At 32.7% G+C, this 21,769-nt stretch overlaps 1 protein-coding gene across 8 annotated transcripts in view; it reads right to left on the bottom strand.

The window, feature by feature from the left end:
* Positions 1-21,769, bottom strand: part of LOC126774939 (transient receptor potential cation channel trpm) — a 269,678-nt gene that overhangs the window by 86,737 nt on the left and 161,172 nt on the right. For all 8 annotated transcript variants that reach the window (XM_050496600.1, XM_050496602.1, XM_050496605.1 and 5 more), the window contains one exon: positions 2,522-2,604. In XM_050496600.1, the coding sequence (XP_050352557.1) occupies positions 2,522-2,604 (83 nt within the window). The remainder of the gene's footprint in view (positions 1-2,521; positions 2,605-21,769) is intronic.

The following is a 21,769-nucleotide window of genomic DNA, read 5'->3' as shown; positions in this document are numbered from 1 at the left end:
CGTAACAGACCTACTTTCGCATTTATAATATTAGTAGAAAGTGTTATTTATGGGGGTATACATTTCTTGTTCTATTAGTAGCATCGGAGTGTCGATTAAATTGAACGCCGTGGTAAATACAAGTCTTGTTAAAGCTCTAACCACGGACGGTTAATTAATCTATAACGTTAACTGTGATGGATGGTAAACGAAGTGTGGAATTACCAAAGTTAGCTCTAACTTATACATACATTAAACTAACTAAGAAATGTTGAAAATTTCTATATTAAACGGTGCCCGAATTTTGTCCAAAAAGTCGGTTTTATTATGATATTAAAAAAAAAATTGTATTCTATTACTCTTATTGTATAACCCATATTCGTTTTTTAAATTAATTTATTCAATATACACACACAACTTCTACTGCTTTAACTGTTTCACTGTCATCCGGTTTTAATGCTTTAATGTTGCTCGTGTTGAGCTTAATCCATCAGATAAACACCAGACATAGATGCAGGTACAGCGAAAATATTAATATATGGTTCGTATCTGACGCTCTGATAATGTAAATTAGCTTAATCTAACTTGATTAAAAGACTAAGCTCTTTGTTCGTTAAAAGTAATTAAGAAGAAGATATTAAGAATTTACTGAAATTTACTTTAGAAAGATTTTACTGGTGGTAGAGCTTTGTGCAAGCTCGTCTGGGTAGGTACCACCCACTCATCAGATATTCTACCGCAAAACAGCAATACTTGGGATTGTTGTGTTTCGGTTTGAAGGGTGAGTGAGTCAGTATAATTACAGACCCAAGGGATATAACATCTTAGTTCCCAAGGTTGGTGGCAACATCGGTGATGTAAGCGATGGTTAACATTTCTTACAATGCCAATGTTTATGGGCGTTGGTGAACACTCATCATCAGGTAGCTCATATACTCGTCCACCTTCCTATTCTATAAAAAAAAGAAAATAATAAAACTCAGTACATGTGACAGAAGAAAAACCTGTTTGCAAAATAACAAAACAATTAAATAAATAATTCATGGATTCACATTTCATTAAATATTTACGCAATTAAAGTAACTTTTATATTAAATTGTATAGTTTTATAATTAAACTAGTTTTCGCCGATTTTTTTCTGTAACCCTTGACAATCTGTACGCAAAATTTCACAATGCTCGGTTGATTAATTAAGACGCTTATATAAAAAAAAAACAAATACACTTCGCATCCATAATATATTATCCTTAGTAATCCATAGCATAATAGCATACATAATATTACCAAGGATAATGCTGTAAGATTTTTAGGACAGAAGTGAAATATCAATATATGATTATAGCCGCACACTATAAACAATAATAACATACAAACAACAATTTAAATTGCACATGTAATGTTGTGTAGCAAATAAAAACAAACTCAATATAGTTGAGTAAACACGGCGTTGATTTTCAACTGGTCCCTTCACCTCGGCACCCCTTACATTGCGCAAAATCAATAAACAATATACTAATCAAACAATATCATAAAAAAGTTAAACGATAACCATACAAACTTATTCGCCATCTTACTTATTTACTTCATATCTATACGAATACTATAAATGCGAGCGCGCTTACATTTTGATGAAATTTAGTAAGAAACAATCTTCAACCCCAAGAAAGGATATAGGCTATTTTTATATCTAACATCCCCCTAACACGATGGCAAAGCCGCGGGCAACAACTGAAATTTATATAATTCTATAGTATTAAAATGAAAACTTACACTTTTAGTAGTGAGTTCTTTTAACAAGTAATAAAATATTACGAAGGCACTAACGAGAACTGCTGTGTAACTAACAAATCTTACGTTTAATCGTCTGACGCTTAGTCTCAATTAACCCCTACCGTGTTGTCGTTCTATTCGAAAACGAAATGAAGCACACACAAGCCGAGCGAAGAATTCACAGACATACATACATTATACTGTATATATTTTGTAATTTTGAGGAATAATGGAAATATAAAGGACGATATTATTACGTTATGCGCGGCTCAATTACTAAGCCTTGATTTTCTATAGAAATGTTAATACAAATAATTTCATTTATATTCTAATTACTGTGACGCAACACAGTTACGGAGAGCGGGTTGAGTGTTTATATATTCGCAACCATAATATCTTAAAGGAGAGCGGGTGTTTATGAAAACGCAAAAATCAGTAACTCTCTTATTTACAAATAGGTACTACTGGTGGTAGGGCTTTGTGCAAGCTCGTCTGCGTAGGTACCACCCACTCATCAGATATTCTACCGCAAAACAGCTGTACTTGATATTGTTGTGTTCCGGTTCGAAGGGTGAGTGACCCAGTTTAATTACAGGCACAAGGGACATAAAATCTTGGTTTCCAAGGTTGGTGGCGCATTGGCTATGTGAGCGATGGTTGACATTTCTTACAATGCCAATGTCTATGGGCATTGGTGACCACTTACCATCAGGTGACCCATATGCTCGTCCGCCTTCCTATTCTATAAAAAAAAAGGTATGGCTGAACTTACACGTGCTCGTCTTTAGCGCTGGGCACGAAGAATTTGCATTCTCGCTTTTGAAATGTACTCTCGATCCAACTGCGTGTGGTTTTCTGTAACAAATAAAAAACATATTTAAATACAAAGTTTTAAGGCACATTTCGTTACATGAGGGAGAAGCAAGATATGACTTAGAGAGAAAGAGAAAGAAAGCTATATTTTTATGGAAGTTTTTATTTCTATGACAATTAATAAAATATACAAATTTCGTCGATTCTTAATTTCCGTTTGCCCCCGTTCATGGAGTCAAGCAATGCGAGACTAAAATGATATTTATACAACACAATCGACAATGATGAACGAAGTAACAGGATATATTGTATTAACAAAAACGCTTGGATTGTATTGTTAAAATATTGGGTCACGTCATTTGTAAAAAAAACAATAATAAATGACAAACGTGTATTTTACTATATGCTTTTTACGTAAAATTATTATTTTGTAGAAATTTGTTCTATGTATGTCAATTACTACACCTAAAAAGATTCTATGTTTAAGTTGCTCTTTTTGATTGGATTCTCTGGAAGAAATGGCTCATTAACATCGCCTGATGCAGTACCCAATAATTAGTTCTAATCATTTACAGTACTGTTTTATATGCTGTAAAATAAAATATGAATAAATAATAAACTGCTTTGAATATTTATAACTTAGACTAGATGCCGCCCACTCGGCATTTATTCTAGGTCAAACAGATAAGCCGTGCATTGCAGTCCAGCCATAAACGTGAAAAAACCAGCACATTATAAAAGTGCTCTGGTTTAAAATTAAACTCGAACCTCGACGTATAACTCGACACAATAAAAAAGCATATCATCATTTAACACATTGCAACACCTTACGGTTAACTTATTAATTTATGCAGAATAGCTCAAATGAAAGAACACTTATATTTTATATGATATATTATATGTGGGGAGGGGGTAATCAGTTATTAGGTTAGGTCTTATACTTTTCAGTACCCCTGACAACGTGTTTGCAAAATTTCATGATGATCGATGATGTTCAGACGTGAAAGCGTAACAAACAAACAAATCAACTCAATTTCGAATTTATAATAATAATTAGGATTTTTAGTTCATCTATACAGACTAAGACTGTGCCTTCAATTAACTCAAGTGCTAAATATACTTTGATTGCTCAAAACTATTTCGTAGTAACAAAGCATTTGAAAGCATGAACTATATGTATAAGCACTGTTCAAACTTTGCCTATGTGGATGAACTATTATTTGGGGAGTACTTCACTATTCCAATTCAGTTTTCACAGCTCCAGTAATCGCTTCTATCACGGTCCGGTCTGTGCCAAGTATTGCCGTTTCGATGCTGTAATTTTTTAACTCGCGTCTAAAGTGTTTAAATGCTTTTAATTGGTGGTAGGGCTTTGTACAAGCCCGTCGGGGTAAGTACCACCCACTCATCAAATATATTTAATATGATCTACCGTCAAACAGCACACAATAATACTAAATATTCTGTGAGTGAGCCAGTGTAACTACAAGCATAATGGACATAATATCTTAATTCTGGACGTAATGGTTTATATTACATTACCAATATATATGGCAGGTGACCATTTACCACAAATTGGTCCATTTGCCAGTCAGCCTACCTATTTCGTAAAAAAATGCTAAAAAATAATTTACAATAATAAAGTCTAAAAGCAGAGGTGATAACTTGACATCAGGGTTCTTACGACTGAAAAAGCATTATTTGAGAACATAAGGGAGCTGAAGATACATAATTTATTTTTTAAACAACTATGAATGTTCACTGCGGGAGATGCTGCGACATTTTTATCGAGTTAACAATAGGGTTGAAACACGCTGTGATAATAGTTTTAAAATTCAAAGAATTCTTTCTCGCTTGTAAATTGTACAGAGAATTTTTCTGATTCAATATGACGATGTACATCACGTGTGTTGCAAGGACGCGAACTCGATATAAGTAAATTCCAGAAATTATTTATATGTAATACTAGTTTTGGCACGCGGATTCGCTAGCGTGTTTGGATGTGAGCCGGTTTTTGGGTATAAAAAGCAGTCTTTAGGCCTCAAGCTTTCATCATACATAATTTTATCAAAATCGATTCAGTATATATATTATTACACTTTCTAGTTAGTTGTATATTTGCTTTATATATTTATATGTATATTTATATATATTATATTTTTTATTGTAGGCTCCAAATTCATATGAATTAGCTTTAAATATCGTAGGTTCAAACCCGGGCAAGCACCACTGAATTTTCATGAGCTTAATTTGTGATTATAATTCATCTTGTGCTATACGGTAAATGGAAGACATCTTGAGGAAACCTGCATGTGTCTAATTTCACTGAAATTCTGCCACATGTGTATTCTACCAACCCGCATTGGAGCAGCGTGGTGGAATAAGCTGCATACCTTCTCCTCAAAAAGGGAGAGGAGGCTTTGACGCAGCAGTAGGAAACTCACAGGCTGTTACTGTAAATGTTACGAATATAGTGATTTATTATTTTTACTATCAATTAACAACTGAAGTATCGGAGAGATAACCTTTCCTTTGAAACACTTTTTCGTGTTAAATATATTTCAGAACGTGATTGGTAAATAAATAATGAGTATTTATATTTCGTTGTTCTCAAATGTATGTTGTATATAATGTTTAATGATGATTAACACATATATACAATACATATAATGTAATGATTTATAAAACTTAACCTAATTAATGTATTCGGTTTCTCCGTATTTCCTGTTACATAATATATCCTTCACATTTCCTTACTTAGTCCCATCAAAGCCGCATACCGAGGACTAAAGAGTTATTCATCAAAAAGACCCACAGGAAATTTAATATATTACATATAGAAAAAATGCGTTTGAATAAACATATAGGGAGGTATTTATACGATTCGTTCTATTAATATAAGAAATTATATATATATAAGGATATTTAAATCATAAAATAGAAGCTGATGAAAAAATGTTACAAGAAATCAGAGTATCGGATTTTAATGGAAATCAAACAGCATTATTCGTTTTTTATAATATTTTTTCTAAACGGTAATCAATTTCGTTGATTATGTAAAAGCTAAACCATTACGGATGAAGCTCTGGGATGAAATGACATATGACCTTTAATTGGGAATAAAATACGAAAAAATTTAATATAACAACTATATTAAAGTTTTCGCAGCCCTGTTCAACGTGTCAAAAATTTTCGATAACTCGGGTTATGTTTCGCTGTCAATTTAGAATACATTTATATTGGATAACATTTTCTGAGAATGTAAGATAAAAAATACCTCATACATGAATAAATATAATAAAAGGCATAATTGTATTACACATCTAAGCGCTTTATTTAATTTAAGTACAATCTGTATTATTACGAATCAAAAAAAGGATAGTCGAAATAAGAAATGTACTTAAGGAAGTTGCTAATTTCTAAATCAAAAATTAGAAAAAACGCTTATTTTTAAAAATAACTGTGCATATTCCATGCATTTACGCCTCGTTTATCCGATTGAGGTGTATAGCGCTTAAAGCCGTTGATCCTAGTGACTATACTCACCGGTCGGGTCGGATTGCAGTCATACATGGTTATGAGAGTGAGGTAATACAGATAGAACCTGTGCGCATATGCTTGTGTACTACATTATCTACTGCGATTGTCCATCATCGTAGTCGAAATCGGTAATCTATTTTAATATTATAAATGTGAAAGTAACTCTGTCTGTGACGCTTACACGGCTAAACAACTGGATAGATTTTGATCAAATTCCGTATGAATAAAGCTTGAACACTGGGAAAGGACATAGGCTATATTTTATACCTAACACAAGCTCCTCCCCTCATAAATCCATAAATCGAACATCGACGTCATCGTGATATGTAATCAAAGGAAAAGTTCATCTAAGTGGAAATAATCGAGTATGTTATTATATTACTAATTTTTAATCTAATTATAAATAAAATCATCCAAGTTCGATCGAATTGACTTTTAATGCTGTAGTAAAATATAGCTGCGTATCAACAACGCATTGCAGATATTTACAAAATATCTTAATCAATTTATATACTTATTTTGTGATGAAAATATATAGTTTTCATAATAAAAAATAAGTATAATACTTATGAAGAAAACCTGTAGGATATTTTTTGAAGTAAATTTTCAATAAAATAATACTATTAGATACGAAGACGAATTATTTAAAAAAAATATATATTATAAAATATCATTTCCACTAATATTTTATTTACCCGTTAATTCGACTGTTATTCTTTTGTACTTAATCTATTACATGTCTTCGATAACTTCGTCGGTTAAAAAGGGATTTTGATTAAACTTTTTTATTCAATAATCCTATAATTTTTATAATCTAATAATTATTGTTAAAGTTATAGTTGTTGAATTGAGGATGGAATTGATAACTCTAAATGTTTCCCTGGCGGTAGGGCTTTGTGCAAACTCGTCTGGGTAGGTACCACCCTCTCATCGGATGTTCTACCGCAAAACAGCGGTTCTTGGTATTGTTGTGTTGCGGTTTGTAGGATGAGTGAGCCAATGTAATTACATGAACAAGGGACGTAACATCTTAGTCCCCAAGGTTGGTTGCGCATTGGAAGCGATAGTTAACATTTCTTACAATGCCAATGTCTATGGGCATTGGTGACACTTACCATCAGGTGGCCCAAATGCCGGACGAGCCTATCTGTTATATATATAAAAAAGTAGTCGGTTTTGACTTATAAAACCTATTGTTTTACAATTGAGCTATTTAAATACTATATATTTTTTCATGAGACGGTGCGTTTATATGGCAATTGATATAAAATATTATTACTATAACACGTAATGTAATGTAAATAACGTTTTTTTTTTTATTTAAATAAAATATGGTTTTAATAGAATTTAATAAAAAATTGAGAATTCTCAGTTTAGAACTCAACACACAAGAAAGACTATAACAATTTTTTTGAACTACATTCCAGGTTTACCACCGTGTAGGAACCGGAATACGATACTGGAGTAATGAAATCTTTACGGGACAATTTCCCGCAGGCAACGGAATATTCAGTAAGTCCTTATTACATACACATGGAAAAAGTCGGAATTTGTTACGAGACTATAAATTCAATGTTCTTTACTTGTGATGTAAACTGCAAAGGAACTCATCGACTATGAGACAACAGGCAAACTCTTGTGTTGAAGAGAAAGTCCTATTGGGTATTTTTATTGGATGTTGGGTTGGATTTCTCACGTTGTTTCCACCGCTGAACATGAAATGAATTACAAATGCAAATTAAGCACATTAAAATTCAGTGGTGATTGTTCGGATTTGAACTCATCATCTTAGATCAAGATTCACGTGTAACTGCGCAATGCCGGCTTAATTTAGTTAATCTATGTATGTAATATCTAATATGTATATAAATGGGCTATGTATAACCAATTCATAAGTAAGGATGGCTCTACAACTAGAATGTAGATGAACTTAAATATATAATTTATATTCCCAACCAGATACCATTGGTTGCTTTTATATTTAATTAGTTTTTCCCCGCGTGATGGGGAGGAGATGTCAGGTTAACCCGCTGTTCTTTTCTGTACCCCGGACTATATATAAGCAAAATTTCACGGTAATCGGTTAAGTAATTCAAAGCGTAACAAACAAACAAACTCCCATTCGCATTTATAAAATTAGTAAGGATTGTCTAACACGATGATTCAAAAGCGCTTTTTAAGACTCGGATAAATTATTTTGTTGAATAAAAATTCTATTTCTGCTAGCTCAATTATTATTCCGTACGAAAACAATAACAGTTACGAATCACCCCTTAATGGGTTTGTTACGGTGACATTTATTTTCACGAGTACGACTTTATTTGCGAAGATTAGCTTACATAGCGAGAAAAGGCTTTTTATTGTTTAAAAACCTAAGCCCTATATTATATATATAATAAGCCGAGATGGCCCTGTGGTAAGAACGCGTGAATCTTAACCGATGATCGTGGGTTCAAACCCGGGCAAGCACCACTGAATTTTCATGTGCTTAATTTGTGATTATAATTTATCTCGTGCTTTACGGTGAAGGAAAACATCGTGAGGAAACCTGCATGTATCTAATTTCACTGAAATTCTGCCACATGTGAATTCTACCAACCCGCATTGGAGCAGCGTGGTGGAATAAGCTCCAAACCTTCTCCTCAAAAAGAGGAGAGGAGGCCTTTAGCCCAGCAGTGGGACATTCACAGGCTGTTACGGATTACGGATATTATATATTTTTAAACAAAGGATTAATCAATGCAAATGAGTATTATTCTTATTCAAGATAACCCATATGTAATTGAGAATGATTGGTTTGTTGGAATTGTATAAATTAGTGAATTCAGAAATATTTAACACGATTATATATTTAGTAGTTATCTTAGCGATGAAGAAAGTCATCGTGAAGGAACCAACCCGAATTGGAGCAGCGTGGTGGAATTAAACTCCAAACCCTCTCAAGAATACAGGAAAATTTTGCCCACATTTTGTTTTATTTACTTTATTATACTAAAATTACTTCGTGGGAAAAATACTATTACGAAAGCCGTGTAATCTATCTGTTTTATTTACAAAAAGAATATACGCGTCGACTTAGAAAACGTCTCTTTTCCTGCGTTGCTAAAAATACGGAGAAAGAAATGCAAAGTTTGACATTCGAGTCGTGATATACATAAAAATAACAGTATAATATATTGTCGAACATAAACAGACCCCAGCCAGACGGGGCCGCCGTTTGCATAGAATCGCAGCACAGTTTGCCATCACGACTCGGCAAACAGCCAACCGTGTTTAATAAACCCGAAACTAGACAGAGGATAAATTAAACACAGATTTTGGTCCTGCTAGAATCTGTTTTTGTTTATATATATGTTCATTTGTAACATTGTGGTAAATATTGTTTATTTATAATATTATAAAAAAATATTAAAAAAAATTGCAACTGTTATTATTGCCTCCAGGTTTAGAAGTTAAATTTTAGATATTACTTGCACAATAATTTTAATTTGTATATAATTAATATTGTGTCTTAATTATAAATTAATGTAATGTATATATATGTTCTGTCTATAATTTGCTCTTGTTTTTTTATTATTACATAATCATTTCGTTATAAAAGTAATTTTGTGCATAGAAATTTCAATGAATAAAACCATCCATTTGCGGATGGATTAAATTTGATGGATTGGTTTAAAACGTTAGTGTTGGTCTGATGCTATCATTTATTTTAATGTTTTAGGAAGGTATACTAAATAGACGGTTACATAATCAAAAATAAACCTATTCTTACACTATTAATGCACGCTAATTTATTAACAGCAAAAAATAAATCACAGCATTACGCACTTAATACAACAGCTGTTTTGTTTGGTTTGTTGTTTTTTATAGAATAGGTAGGCGGACCAGCATATGGGTCACCTGATGGTAAGTGGTCACCAACGCCCTTAGACATTGGCATTATAAGAAATTTCAACCATCGCTTACATAGCCAATGCGCCACTAACCTTGGGAACTAAGATTTTATGTTCCTTGTGCCTGTAATTAGACTGGCTCACTCACCCTTCAAACCGGAACACAACAATACCGAGTACTGCTGTTTTGCGGTAGAATATCTGATGAGTGGGTGGTATCTACCCAGTCGAAAAACACAAAGCCCTACCTTTACAACAGGGGTGTTAAAAAAAGCATGCGCGCTAGTTTAAGGCCTCCTTTTTTTGGTGTACAGAAAGTACTTGTTTTAGTAAGCAATTCGTTATTGACTTGTGATATGTTCAATATTTTCAACTTTGTTATGTGGTTTTAAGAGTAATTGAGTGAGAATCATACATTTTTATGATTTGGTGTTCTAGTTTTATTATTATATATAGTATTTAGTATAGTAATACGATCAATTAAGGTATTTATTAAATCACTTCCGGATGCTGTGGATATATAAGCACAGGATATACAACAGATTAAAAATATGCAAAGACTAACTAACTATTCCTATGCTCATCGCTATGTGACAGAAAAAGTTAACTATGAAAATACAAAAAATAAGGTAATTGACAATTGAGATAATAAAAATACTATCGAATACATTAAAAAAAACTTAAAAATATCTACAAAAGTATTCCAATTTTAGATTTTGTAATTATCAAATATACTGTGTTATAGTTACCCTTGTTACAATTTTATACATATTTATTTAAAAGTGACCGAACAGTTTCCTACATCTGTTCATGAAATGAAAATCAATCTGTCAGTTTCAGAGGCCTTTCAAATCGCAAATGCGTACACACTCTAGTAATTATATAACTCAACATTTCAACACCTCTGAGTAAATTCAGCTGTTCATTACACGTTTGTTTCACATTACGCTTGACGATGCATAAAATATTGGTTATTTGTTATTGAATATTTCAAATAAGAATGGTTTTGTCATTAGATTTAATTTTGAGCAAGTCAGTGTAATTACAGGCGCTAGGAACATAACACCTTGGCAATTTAAGGAATGATTAATATTTCTTACTTTAAAAAAATCGATTGGTCGATGCAAGAATATATTTAGTTTGAATATTATTGAGAGCAGACATGATTGATAAGATTAGATGATGCGTTTTAAATATATAAATCTTAATCGAAGGTATCGGCACGTTCAAGTCCGGGCACGCACAACAGTTTTGGTGTGCTTAATTTGGGGCACCTCGAATCATACCACTGTCACCATGCCTTTTTAAATGAACACAACCTATCATAAAAGTTATGAAACTCGAACTTGTAAAATGTTGTAAGCCGACGGTGATACGCTAATTTTATGCGTGTATCATTTAAATGTCATATTCATTTTAGTTAGTTCAGAATATCGCTTTCGAATCTGTTTTAACAGAATAGCTATACAGTCGTTTTAAGTAGTAACAGCAAACCATATGCTGGCAACATATATTATTCTATTCGTAAGCGCTTATTACGTGCTAGTGCTGAATATAGCAAAGTGTCTCTTACTATATAATCGTAGACGCGTAGTAGCATTCGTAGCCTCTCATTATGACGCGGCGTAGCTTATGAAATGTACATGCTACGAGGTTAAATTGCCAACGGTATATATTTACATTTCTTTTCCCGTGCCGTTGTTACGGTTCCCATACCTTAAATTAGAAAAGTTAAACTGCGTGTATATTTAGTTTTACTTTTTGCCCTTTTAAATAAAAAAAACAAACTCGAGTATTTCAAATTGTTTATTTTTAATTTAGTATTTTTTTTATAGCAAATAATTTATTTTGTATAAACTCATTGTTTATTGTGTTCAGCTCAAAGTCATGTATAAATTACTAAACCGTACACTTAAAATATTTGCTTATCAAATATTTGGGTTTCAACAACAATTATTTGTTTTGGGCATTGGTCAAGTTATTTTAGTTAATGGTGTTCGCTGTACTGTCGTATAAATAATTAAAATAAGTATGAAATAGAGATTGATTACAAAAACTCGGACAGTCAGCTCGTGTACGCATGACCGGTGTAAGTAAGTCGAAACATGGGGCAAAAAAAGTTTAGACCGCAGTTAAGCCGCAATGTAACACAAATTACGTAAAAAACAATAAAACATTTTTAAGCTAAACCTCTGTTCGACTTAACACCTAACGAACAGACAGTTCGCCGTGCCTTTTTGAATTTACTTAACCTTATTAATAAAAAAAATTCTCAGTAAATTTAAAATTTGTAAATTAAGCCCAAATAAATTACGGTAATAAAACTTTGGTGTCAAATGAAGACCATGAAACGGTTTAAAGCGCTATGAGATTTTATTACCCTGGAGCAAGAAAAATATATTTTAATGTTACTCATTTGCATACCTTGTTTTACCTCAAGAGTATCACAAATTATGAAATTAAACTCTTGAATTTTATATTTTTTAGTTTCAACTTTGTTCGTTTGTTTATTAATTTAAATGTTATTTTATTTCTTAAGTCTTAATACTGCTACCAGAAGGCGCGAGCTATAAAGGAAAATTTTAATTACTTGAATTATTGTAAGCTTAAAGCTATACGAGTAAAGTTCAAAGGGTAAATGAGGTGATTAACCCTGTGAGAGTTTCTTGGTATTTATTTCTTCGACTTTTAACAAAAGACACATTGAAGTATATTGAGATTTTTAAAGTATTCTCTTTAAATTTAACATCATTGAGAAGCTTTATTTTACTCAAGTCAATATACATGACAAAACAAGAAAAACAAAAAAGAAACGACTTCATACAATATTCTGAATAGCAAATTGCTATAATTATGCATGTAATGCCTATAATATTTGAGGAATCCCTTTAATTCCTTTTAGGTTATTATGAAAACTGGATTTTAATAACAAGGCGCGTATCTTTTCAAACAAACATCCTAAGCAGTTCATAGATGAAAAAGATCATTCGAATTTAGAACCTCTTTTTTAAATCTTTTTTTAAAAACGCTTATTGATTATTTTCGATAATTAATGGAAACATAAAACAATAACACTGCCGTGATAGAAGCTGATACAATAAAATGGTCTAAAAAAAATCGAAGCAAATTCTAGCATATTTTTGCACTTTAATTTTAAACGAAATTGGTTTTGTATTAAACTATAAGCTTTCCATTAAAAACACGTCGCTAGTTGATAATGAAATTGACTGAAAAATAAACGAACGTTCGGTTCGTTCTCGTTAAAATGTTATCTCAAGAAAATTTTAACGCGATCAATAAAATAAATTTAGTCTCGCTAAATTGTTCAATTAACTACTCGGAATAGACTTAACTTACTGACTAACTTCCGCCATATTCCTGATGTTTTTTTAAATAATATTTTGATTTATATAAAAACTTACAATTTTTTTATACCTAAAATATTATACCTTTATCTCGCTATATCTTCTCCACTTCGGATTTCAACATTTCTCATAATTTTAAAAAAGTATTTCAAATTAATGATCTTTCTAAGAAAGTGGTCCACACATCTGGTGACATAAAGTGAAAAGTGAAAGTGGTCTGTACATAGTTTATTTGACGAGCCGGTTGGCGTGGTTGGTAGAACACTTGCCTTTCACGCCGAAGGTTGTGGGTTCGATTCCCACCCAGGACAGACATTTGTGTGCATGAACATGTCTGTTTGTCCTGAGTCTGGGTGTAATTATCTATATAAGTATGTATTTACAAAAAAAAAATGAAAAGTAGTATATGTAGTATATCAGTTGTCTGGTTTCCATAGCACAAACTTTGTACAAGCTTAATTTGGGATCAGATGGCCGTGTGTGAAAAATGTCCCAGGATATTATTATTATTATTATTATTTCAAACTCGGAGTTATCAAATAAATTAGCTTCATTATATATTTACCGAATTACTAATGTGTCAAATTACACTAAGTGTAATCAATCAATCAATTCGAAAAACAAAACAAAAAAGTTATCTATTTAAAAAACCTTTACGTCAGTATTTTATTATAAAGAGATAATGGTATAATTATGATATTTAAAATTATAGGTAACTTAAATTAAGTTGGCAAAAGTGAAACCTTAATGCGTCATAATCGATATTTTTTAATCGATATTTTACTTACGTTGCGTCCAAAAATAACAAAAAAAACAATAGTATTAAAATTTAGTAACATATTCGATATAAGCTTATAGAGAAATAAGATGTATGATCCTGACCGATTTCGGTCATGGCGGCACATCTCAAGATAAGCCAACTCCGCAGGACATATTATAGTGCATAAGTGTGTACTCAAACATAGGTGCAATTTCTCTTTCCTTACACTCAAAGAAACTTCAGGAGCAGGACCAACGGCTTTGCGTGCTTTCTGAGTGTACACACTTCCAACTTCCAGATTCCGGGCTGCTTCTGTCGAATCTTCGACAGAAAAACCCGATAACCTTTTATCGGCCCGACCTGGAGTTTGAACCCAGTACCTCGGTATCTTCGGCCCTATATCTAGCCATTAGATTAACGAGTCAGTCGAGAGAAATATAAAACCTTGAATAATAAAATCATAAATAGAATATCTTGTATATTTATTCTAATGTTCCCAACTGCCAAAATTGTCAACAACTTAATTCATATGAGACAGTACGTATCGTCACCGTTGTTAGTTATAGAATACATTTTGATTGACGAAGCACCTCGGACACATTATCAGAGGTTTCTCGGTTGAATTCCTGCAATGTAATTAATACAATATATACATACATTTTCTAACGAATTTATATGTATGTTTTTAGTGGTTTGAGAGAATACCATTCACTTACATGAGAAAGATTATAAATTTTTAATTAATATAATTTATGATATAACTACATTGTATATTCACGGACAAAAACAGGAGTAGGTACTTATTTTAAATAACTATTTTGCAATAATGCAGTTTGAATAGTATGACGAGTAGCATTTATGACCATATATATATTATATAAATAATAATACATAATAATACACCATAAATAATTGTTCTTTATTTAAAAACGATCACGTAATAGTAAGACATTTCAAGTAAACATTAATCATTGCGGTTATTTAATGTTTATTAAATACATAAATGTCGGCTTTTAAGGAATTTCTATATAAGGATAGTGAACGACAATCGCCCAAAAAATAATCGAATCTGCGTAGTTCACATCGCTAAGCAGCCTATACCGATGAGCTATTGAAGATTTAATCGTTAGACTTTATCTATAATTTGAGTATTTGCATTTCACACATGAGATTTAGCGGTTGTGAAGCCTTTGTTATATCTCATGTTGGACATCATAGAAAGCATTATAGAAGATTATGCATAGATTTGGTCGAACAATGTAAAACACTTACACTTAAAGAGTATATATTATCAAGATCATCATCATTATCAAGATCAAGTTTCGTAGTACGTAGACCTACGTGTGTAGCAGTGCTACGCGGAGAGAGAATAACGAACTGATATATTTAGGTACACGATGAAGCAACTTAAAATCCCAAATTAATAATTTGTATAGTAAAGAAATAGCCTGAAAATATTTTTCAACTGGGCCTGCTCTCATATTAACCATCCACAGCTAACAAATAATATAGAGTTTATTTAATAACATTTACGAGTGAGTTAAGTTACATCGTACGTAATTGTCACGTCAAATACATAGTTCTTTAGGTACGCAGAGTAATTATACACTTCTCACATTAATTAAGTAATGTTCGCTAAAGTAAATGAATCTCTCAAGTATTAACTATATCAGCGCGTCTGCAGTGCGATCCAAAATGCTGAATCTTGTCGCATTAAATACAGCAAATGTCTTTTTAATGTTCAAACTAAAATAACACTTAAACACAAAGAATTAGATATCAAAATCTTGTACGTCAATTTCCGTACGCTTGCAGAGATTTTAAGTTGCAACAGTACTATATTATTCAAATCCTCAGATTGTCCTATGCTAGTAGACTAATATGTTCGTTGTGATGTCGGGGTTAAAATTTTTCTATTTCCTATTGTCATTGTGTAAAGTGTTAACAATGCATTAAGATAGCGATAGCTAAGCGGATTTCTATTGTGCTTTAAGCGCAGCTCGCGAGGTTAAAAACGTGCAAAGAATACGGATTTTTTAACTTGTTGTTTATTAATTTCGTGCTCTGCAGTGAATAAATATATCTATCGTTTCGAAACTGGAATGGTTATAAAACCAAAACCAAACTCTTTATATTGAGTGGATACATTTACCTTATAGTTTTATTCTAAATAGGTATTATTACTCGTCATATCATTGTAGTGTCCAAGATTTTTACTTTTTATAAATAAAACCATACAAATATTTAAACAGATAATTAATTTTAATATGTTTGTTTCTTTAAAAAAACACGCAGTTGTTTTAATTTTTATAACATTAATGTACTAAATAGTAAGTTTAAATTATTTTACATAAGGTATTAATATCAACAATCCTATTATATATAAAGATTTGGCTATTATCATCAACAGCTGCTAAGATTTTTTAAACAGTTACATTTCTAGAGATGACGATTAGCTTGGATACAGACTAAAATCTGATATATATCTGTATCAGATTTTAGTCTGTAGTTTAGAAAATTCTTTTGCAGCTTCAGTAAATCCCCCGCAGTCTCTAATTCGAAGCGAATTTAGGATAAACAATTTTAGTCATTGTAGCGTTAGGGTTTAACATTTTTAGGTGTTTTTTCGAATATTACAGTCATAAAAACGTGAACAAGTTAAGAAATTCCAGGAAGATATTGATACTTCAGCAATTTCGATGTCACATTTTAGTTTTAATTGTTATTTTTTTATATAACACATCGAATGAAAATGTAATATAGAGCTAAATTAAAACAAAGGGAATTGGCTGAGATGTTGAAAAAGAGATTGATTTTTAAATTCGATGGTTGACTTGTAATGTTTTTTTTAACAAAATAAATATATGATCTTTTATTAGCCATCTGCGGAGAAGATAAAAGTTTATAGAAACGATTTTGAAGGAATTGATACATAAATATTGAGATAATTTTGAAGTGGATTTAGTTCGAACTTTAAACTAAAGACGAAAGAAAATAGGTCTCAAACATTTTCCGTATAAAATTCAACGTACAATAAAACTACATAACGATATTATATTGCTATAAAGTTACAAACATGAGAATTATGCTTGTCATAAAACATAATATCTTCGCTCGCTGGTCTTAACTTTTGTAATGGATTTAATTCACCACATTATATTACACGAACTATGTTTAAAATTCTATATATGTTATTCCTGTAGCATTCTACTCCGGATTATATACTGGCTACAAGGTGCAAATAAGTACTAGTATTAAATATATTTATAACCCGGGCAAGCACCTCTGAATTTTCATGTGCTTAATTTCTGTTTATAATTCATCTCGTGCTTTTCGGTGAAGGAAAACATCGTGAGGAAACCTGCATGTGTCTTATTTCATCGAAATTCTGCCACATGTGTATTCCACCAACCCGCATCGGAGCAGCGTGGTGGAATAAGCTCCAAACCTTCTCCCCAAAAAAAAAAGGGAGAGGAGGCCTTATCCCAGCAGTGGGACATTAACAGGCTGTTACTTACTGATTAAATATATTAAGTATAGTAGTAGTAAATAAATGAAGTTGGCCCGACTGTTCATTACGATTTTTAAACATTAAACAGTCGTATTAAACTGTTTTATTCATTTATTAATTGGATATGCTAATCCAAAATTGTTTATTCGTTACTTACAGAAACAGCAGGGAAATAATATAAAGATTTACGCTAACAAAACATAAGGTAAGGATCAATTTGTGTATATGACCTTTTCCACTAATAGCAGTCATTTGTTTTCAATTACTGATTTATTTAGACCATTTTTTATAACGTCTACTGAAAATCGATATAAAATTACTGAACGATAAATATCACTTACATTTTAATCACTGTTCTTATCGGTAAAGCCAATGTTAATAAAAAAACATCCTATGCTTTTACGTCTGTTAAACAAGCTTACGTTAAATTCAATTCTAATAAAGAATGATATTATACTTAAATTTTTGGATTTTTTTTTTAAATAATACAAAAGTATTACGCTTGCTTATTGAACAATCAAAAATCTGTTTGAAAATATTTTTCCTCAGACTTGACAAGAACAGACAAGAATAGTTCAGCGGAAATATTATTTTTTATTTAATATTTGTTTTTTTTTAATAAATAAATAAGGAACCATAATTATTGTAAGCATTAGTCTATAACAATAATATTTCTTTATTTAAAACACTTGGAACTTATAGCTTATTTTCTTTATAGAGTAGGTATGTGAGGTTAGGCATTCCATGTAAAAGAAAAAAATTAAGTTCAATTCCACTCTGGCACAACAAACGGCTGATTGCTATAGTATTAAACACTTTATTAATAAAACGATAGATACGGTTATTATTTTATCTAAGTTTAAACGTTTCTAAAAACATACAATGTAGAACATTTCCTTGATTAAATTTAACTTTCAACATCAAAAGCTAAAGTTACATTTGGGGTTGATGTGCGATCGCTCTTTATGTTAAACATTTGACAACAATTACAGTTGAAACTAACTTTAACAATGAAATTGTTGAAAATGAAACGTCTTCCCATGAAATTCTAGTTCTAAGCAATAAAGATATACATACTTATATGTTTATACATAATTAAGTATTAACTTACGTCGTATAAGGCAGACGTGTTTTTGTCCAATTATAATAATTTTGAATATTTCAATGTTTGGAGCGCACTCAGCACACTGATCTCGTGGGGGAAACGCGTGATGAGCTTTTACATCGTGAAAAAAGAAATCCTGTGTCTTCTTCTATAGAATATCAAATCAGTGAAGAGAGAAAGTGAGAAACCAAAAGGCGTTAAGCAACGTTTTTACGATAATGTTTATTTTTTGTATGTTGATTATAACTGTGGTCATATATATATATATATATATATATATATATATATATATATATATATATATATATATATATATCTGTTTGTTAAATAATGTTAGAATACTGCAAATACATTTCAATATTATATTTGAATTATGAAGAAGGGCTATTGAGAGTGGTACGATAATTAAAATACAAATTCAAGCAGAACATAAATTTGCTTCAACAAATGTATCTAAGACAGACCTAAATCTTAGTTAAATTCTCAAAGTGCTAACCTAAGTACTTCTAAGTCTCGAAAGTTTTTCATATTAATAGCATTATTATTGTTCGAACTCTGTAATTGCTACTAGCGTACTACGTATATATTTTCAATTATAATACTGAAGAAGGAGCTTTAAAATGACTTTAGTTTTTATATAATTCATATTAAATTAAATAAACACTAATTTTCTGGAGACAAGAGTGTGTATATGTTACATTTCATCAAAATTGTACGAACTCTAATTTTTTTTTTTTTATAGAATAGGAAGGTGGACGAGCATATGGGCCACCTGATGGTAAGTGGTCACCAAATGCCTTTAGACATTGGCATTGTAAGAAATGTCAACCATCGCTTATAGCAAATGCGCCACCAACCTTGGGAACTAAGATTTTATGTCCCTCGTGCCTGTAATTACACTGGCTCACTCACCCTTCAAACCGGAACACAACAATATCAAGTATTGCTGTTTTGCGGTAGAATATCTGATGAGTGGGTGGTACCTACCCAGACGAGCTTGCACAAAGCCCTACCACCAGTAACAAAGCCCTACCACCAGTATATTTGCAAACAATTTACTAAATATTTCGATTGATATTTTTTAAATGCAAAATCGAGTTAATTTCCGTAGGTAGTGACGTCATAGACATGGTTTTGTTAACGGTTATTATTGCATCTGAAGTTTGAAAAAAAATGAAGATATTTTAAGACAATACAATCAAAGAATGGACAAGACATTACAAGGGATTAATATTAAGTCTATCAGGTCAGCGTAATGCCTTAGAGTGGGGACAACATTAGCCTGAAGAGAGGCTATATACTCGTATATATGTACAGTGTAAACTCCATGTAACGTCACTCGATTTAACGACAAACTCCCTAAAGCGATAAAATCACACGACTTTGGTTGGTTGGTTTAGCTTGATTTCATACATATGATACACATTAAGCAGCATTACAAACACGCAACGCATAATCTTATAGACGCCGTATCTTATAACACTAGTTTATATAAATGATTGGTGTTTTTTATTGTACACAATTATTTAAAAAAATATCAATGCGTGTACATAACAAGCATTAACTATTTATTAACTTACTATAAGTATAAAATTTTAATGTGCGGTGCTGATCACATAACATTAGGTAGCGGTTATTTGCCCGTCTGCCTACCTGTAACATATAAAACTTTTTACTATATTGTTTTAAATACCTGCAGTGGTACACCACTTCACTTTGTGAATATACCGTTTGTTTTTCAAACAAATAAAAACAATATAGTTTGAAGATCCCCCACTGTTGAAATTCGCCTCTCGCAACTCCAGAAATCGTTTCCGATATGGACTGAATATGATGATAGTTTAGTTCGGTCGCCAACTTAAGATCAGAGTATCAGTAAGTACATGCCGTGGAGTACCGGCTTAGAATAGTACTCCCCCAATCTCATCCCGTGGGTGTCGTAAGAGGCGACTGAGGGACGGGGAAAAGGGGGGATGGGCAGCAGCGTCCCCCCCCCCAATAACATCTTACCCCCCTACTGCGCTCGCCAACACGCCTGCCCAGCGCGGCGAGTATGGGCAAACCCTCTTTAATGGCAGATGCGCCCAAAAAAAGGCCCCCAGTTACCGGCAAGCCCGCTAGGCCCGACCAAGGTAGCGGTCGCGGTATCGGCAGGGCAGGGGGTGCTTAGAATCACCGGTTCACGGCAGGCTACCGTATAAAGCGACTTCATATGGCAACGTACAATGGACGCTCGATGAGGCTCGACCATCACCTCGCCGAATTAGAAGAAAAGTTAAGTCATATAAACTGGCATATACTGGGGTTATCTGAAGTCCGAAGACAGGGGGAGGATACGATAACTCTAGAGTCCGGTAACTTACTCTACTTCCGCGAAGGTGATAACCTCTCCCAGGGTGATGTCGGTTTTCTAGTCAAAAAGGATCTCATTAGCAGCATTGTGGAAATCAGTAGTGTGTCGAACCGGGTAGCGTACCTTGTCCTAAGACTTTCCGACAGGTACTCCCTGAAGGTCGTACAGGTATATGCGCCAACTTCGACATACTCTGATGATGTGGTCGAAGCGATGTACGAGGGCATCGCAAAGGCCCTCAACGACACCTCGAAGGCCCACTACAATGTTGTTATGGGAGACTTTAATGCTAAAGTGGGTGTACAAGATAGCGGTGAATCGAAAGTCGGACCTTACGGCTTACCGATCGAAGAATTCGCTTGGGATGGGCAGCATTTGGCAACCTTCGTCAAGTCCTCAAGTCGTCTATACCGCAATGTTTGAAGACGAAAGTCTTCAACCAATGCGTCTTACCTGCCATGACATACGGTACCGAAACATGGACACTAACTGCGGGACTAGTCCACAAATTCAAAGTCGCTCAGCGTGCTATGGAGCGAGCTATGCTCGGAGTATCTTTGAAGGATAAGATAAGAAATGAGATTATCCGGAAAAGAACCGAAGTCACCGACATAGCTTGCAAAATTAGCAGGCTGAATGGCAGTGGGCTGGTCACTGAGCAATCAGGCCCAGCCCTAATG

The sequence above is a fragment of the Nymphalis io genome, chromosome 17 (genome assembly GCF_905147045.1).
Source record: "Nymphalis io chromosome 17, ilAglIoxx1.1, whole genome shotgun sequence".
Classification (NCBI taxonomy): Eukaryota; Metazoa; Arthropoda; class Insecta; order Lepidoptera; family Nymphalidae; genus Nymphalis; species Nymphalis io.
The sequence above is the reverse complement of the archived record's forward strand: the minus strand, read 5'-3'. Positions and strand labels throughout refer to the sequence as shown.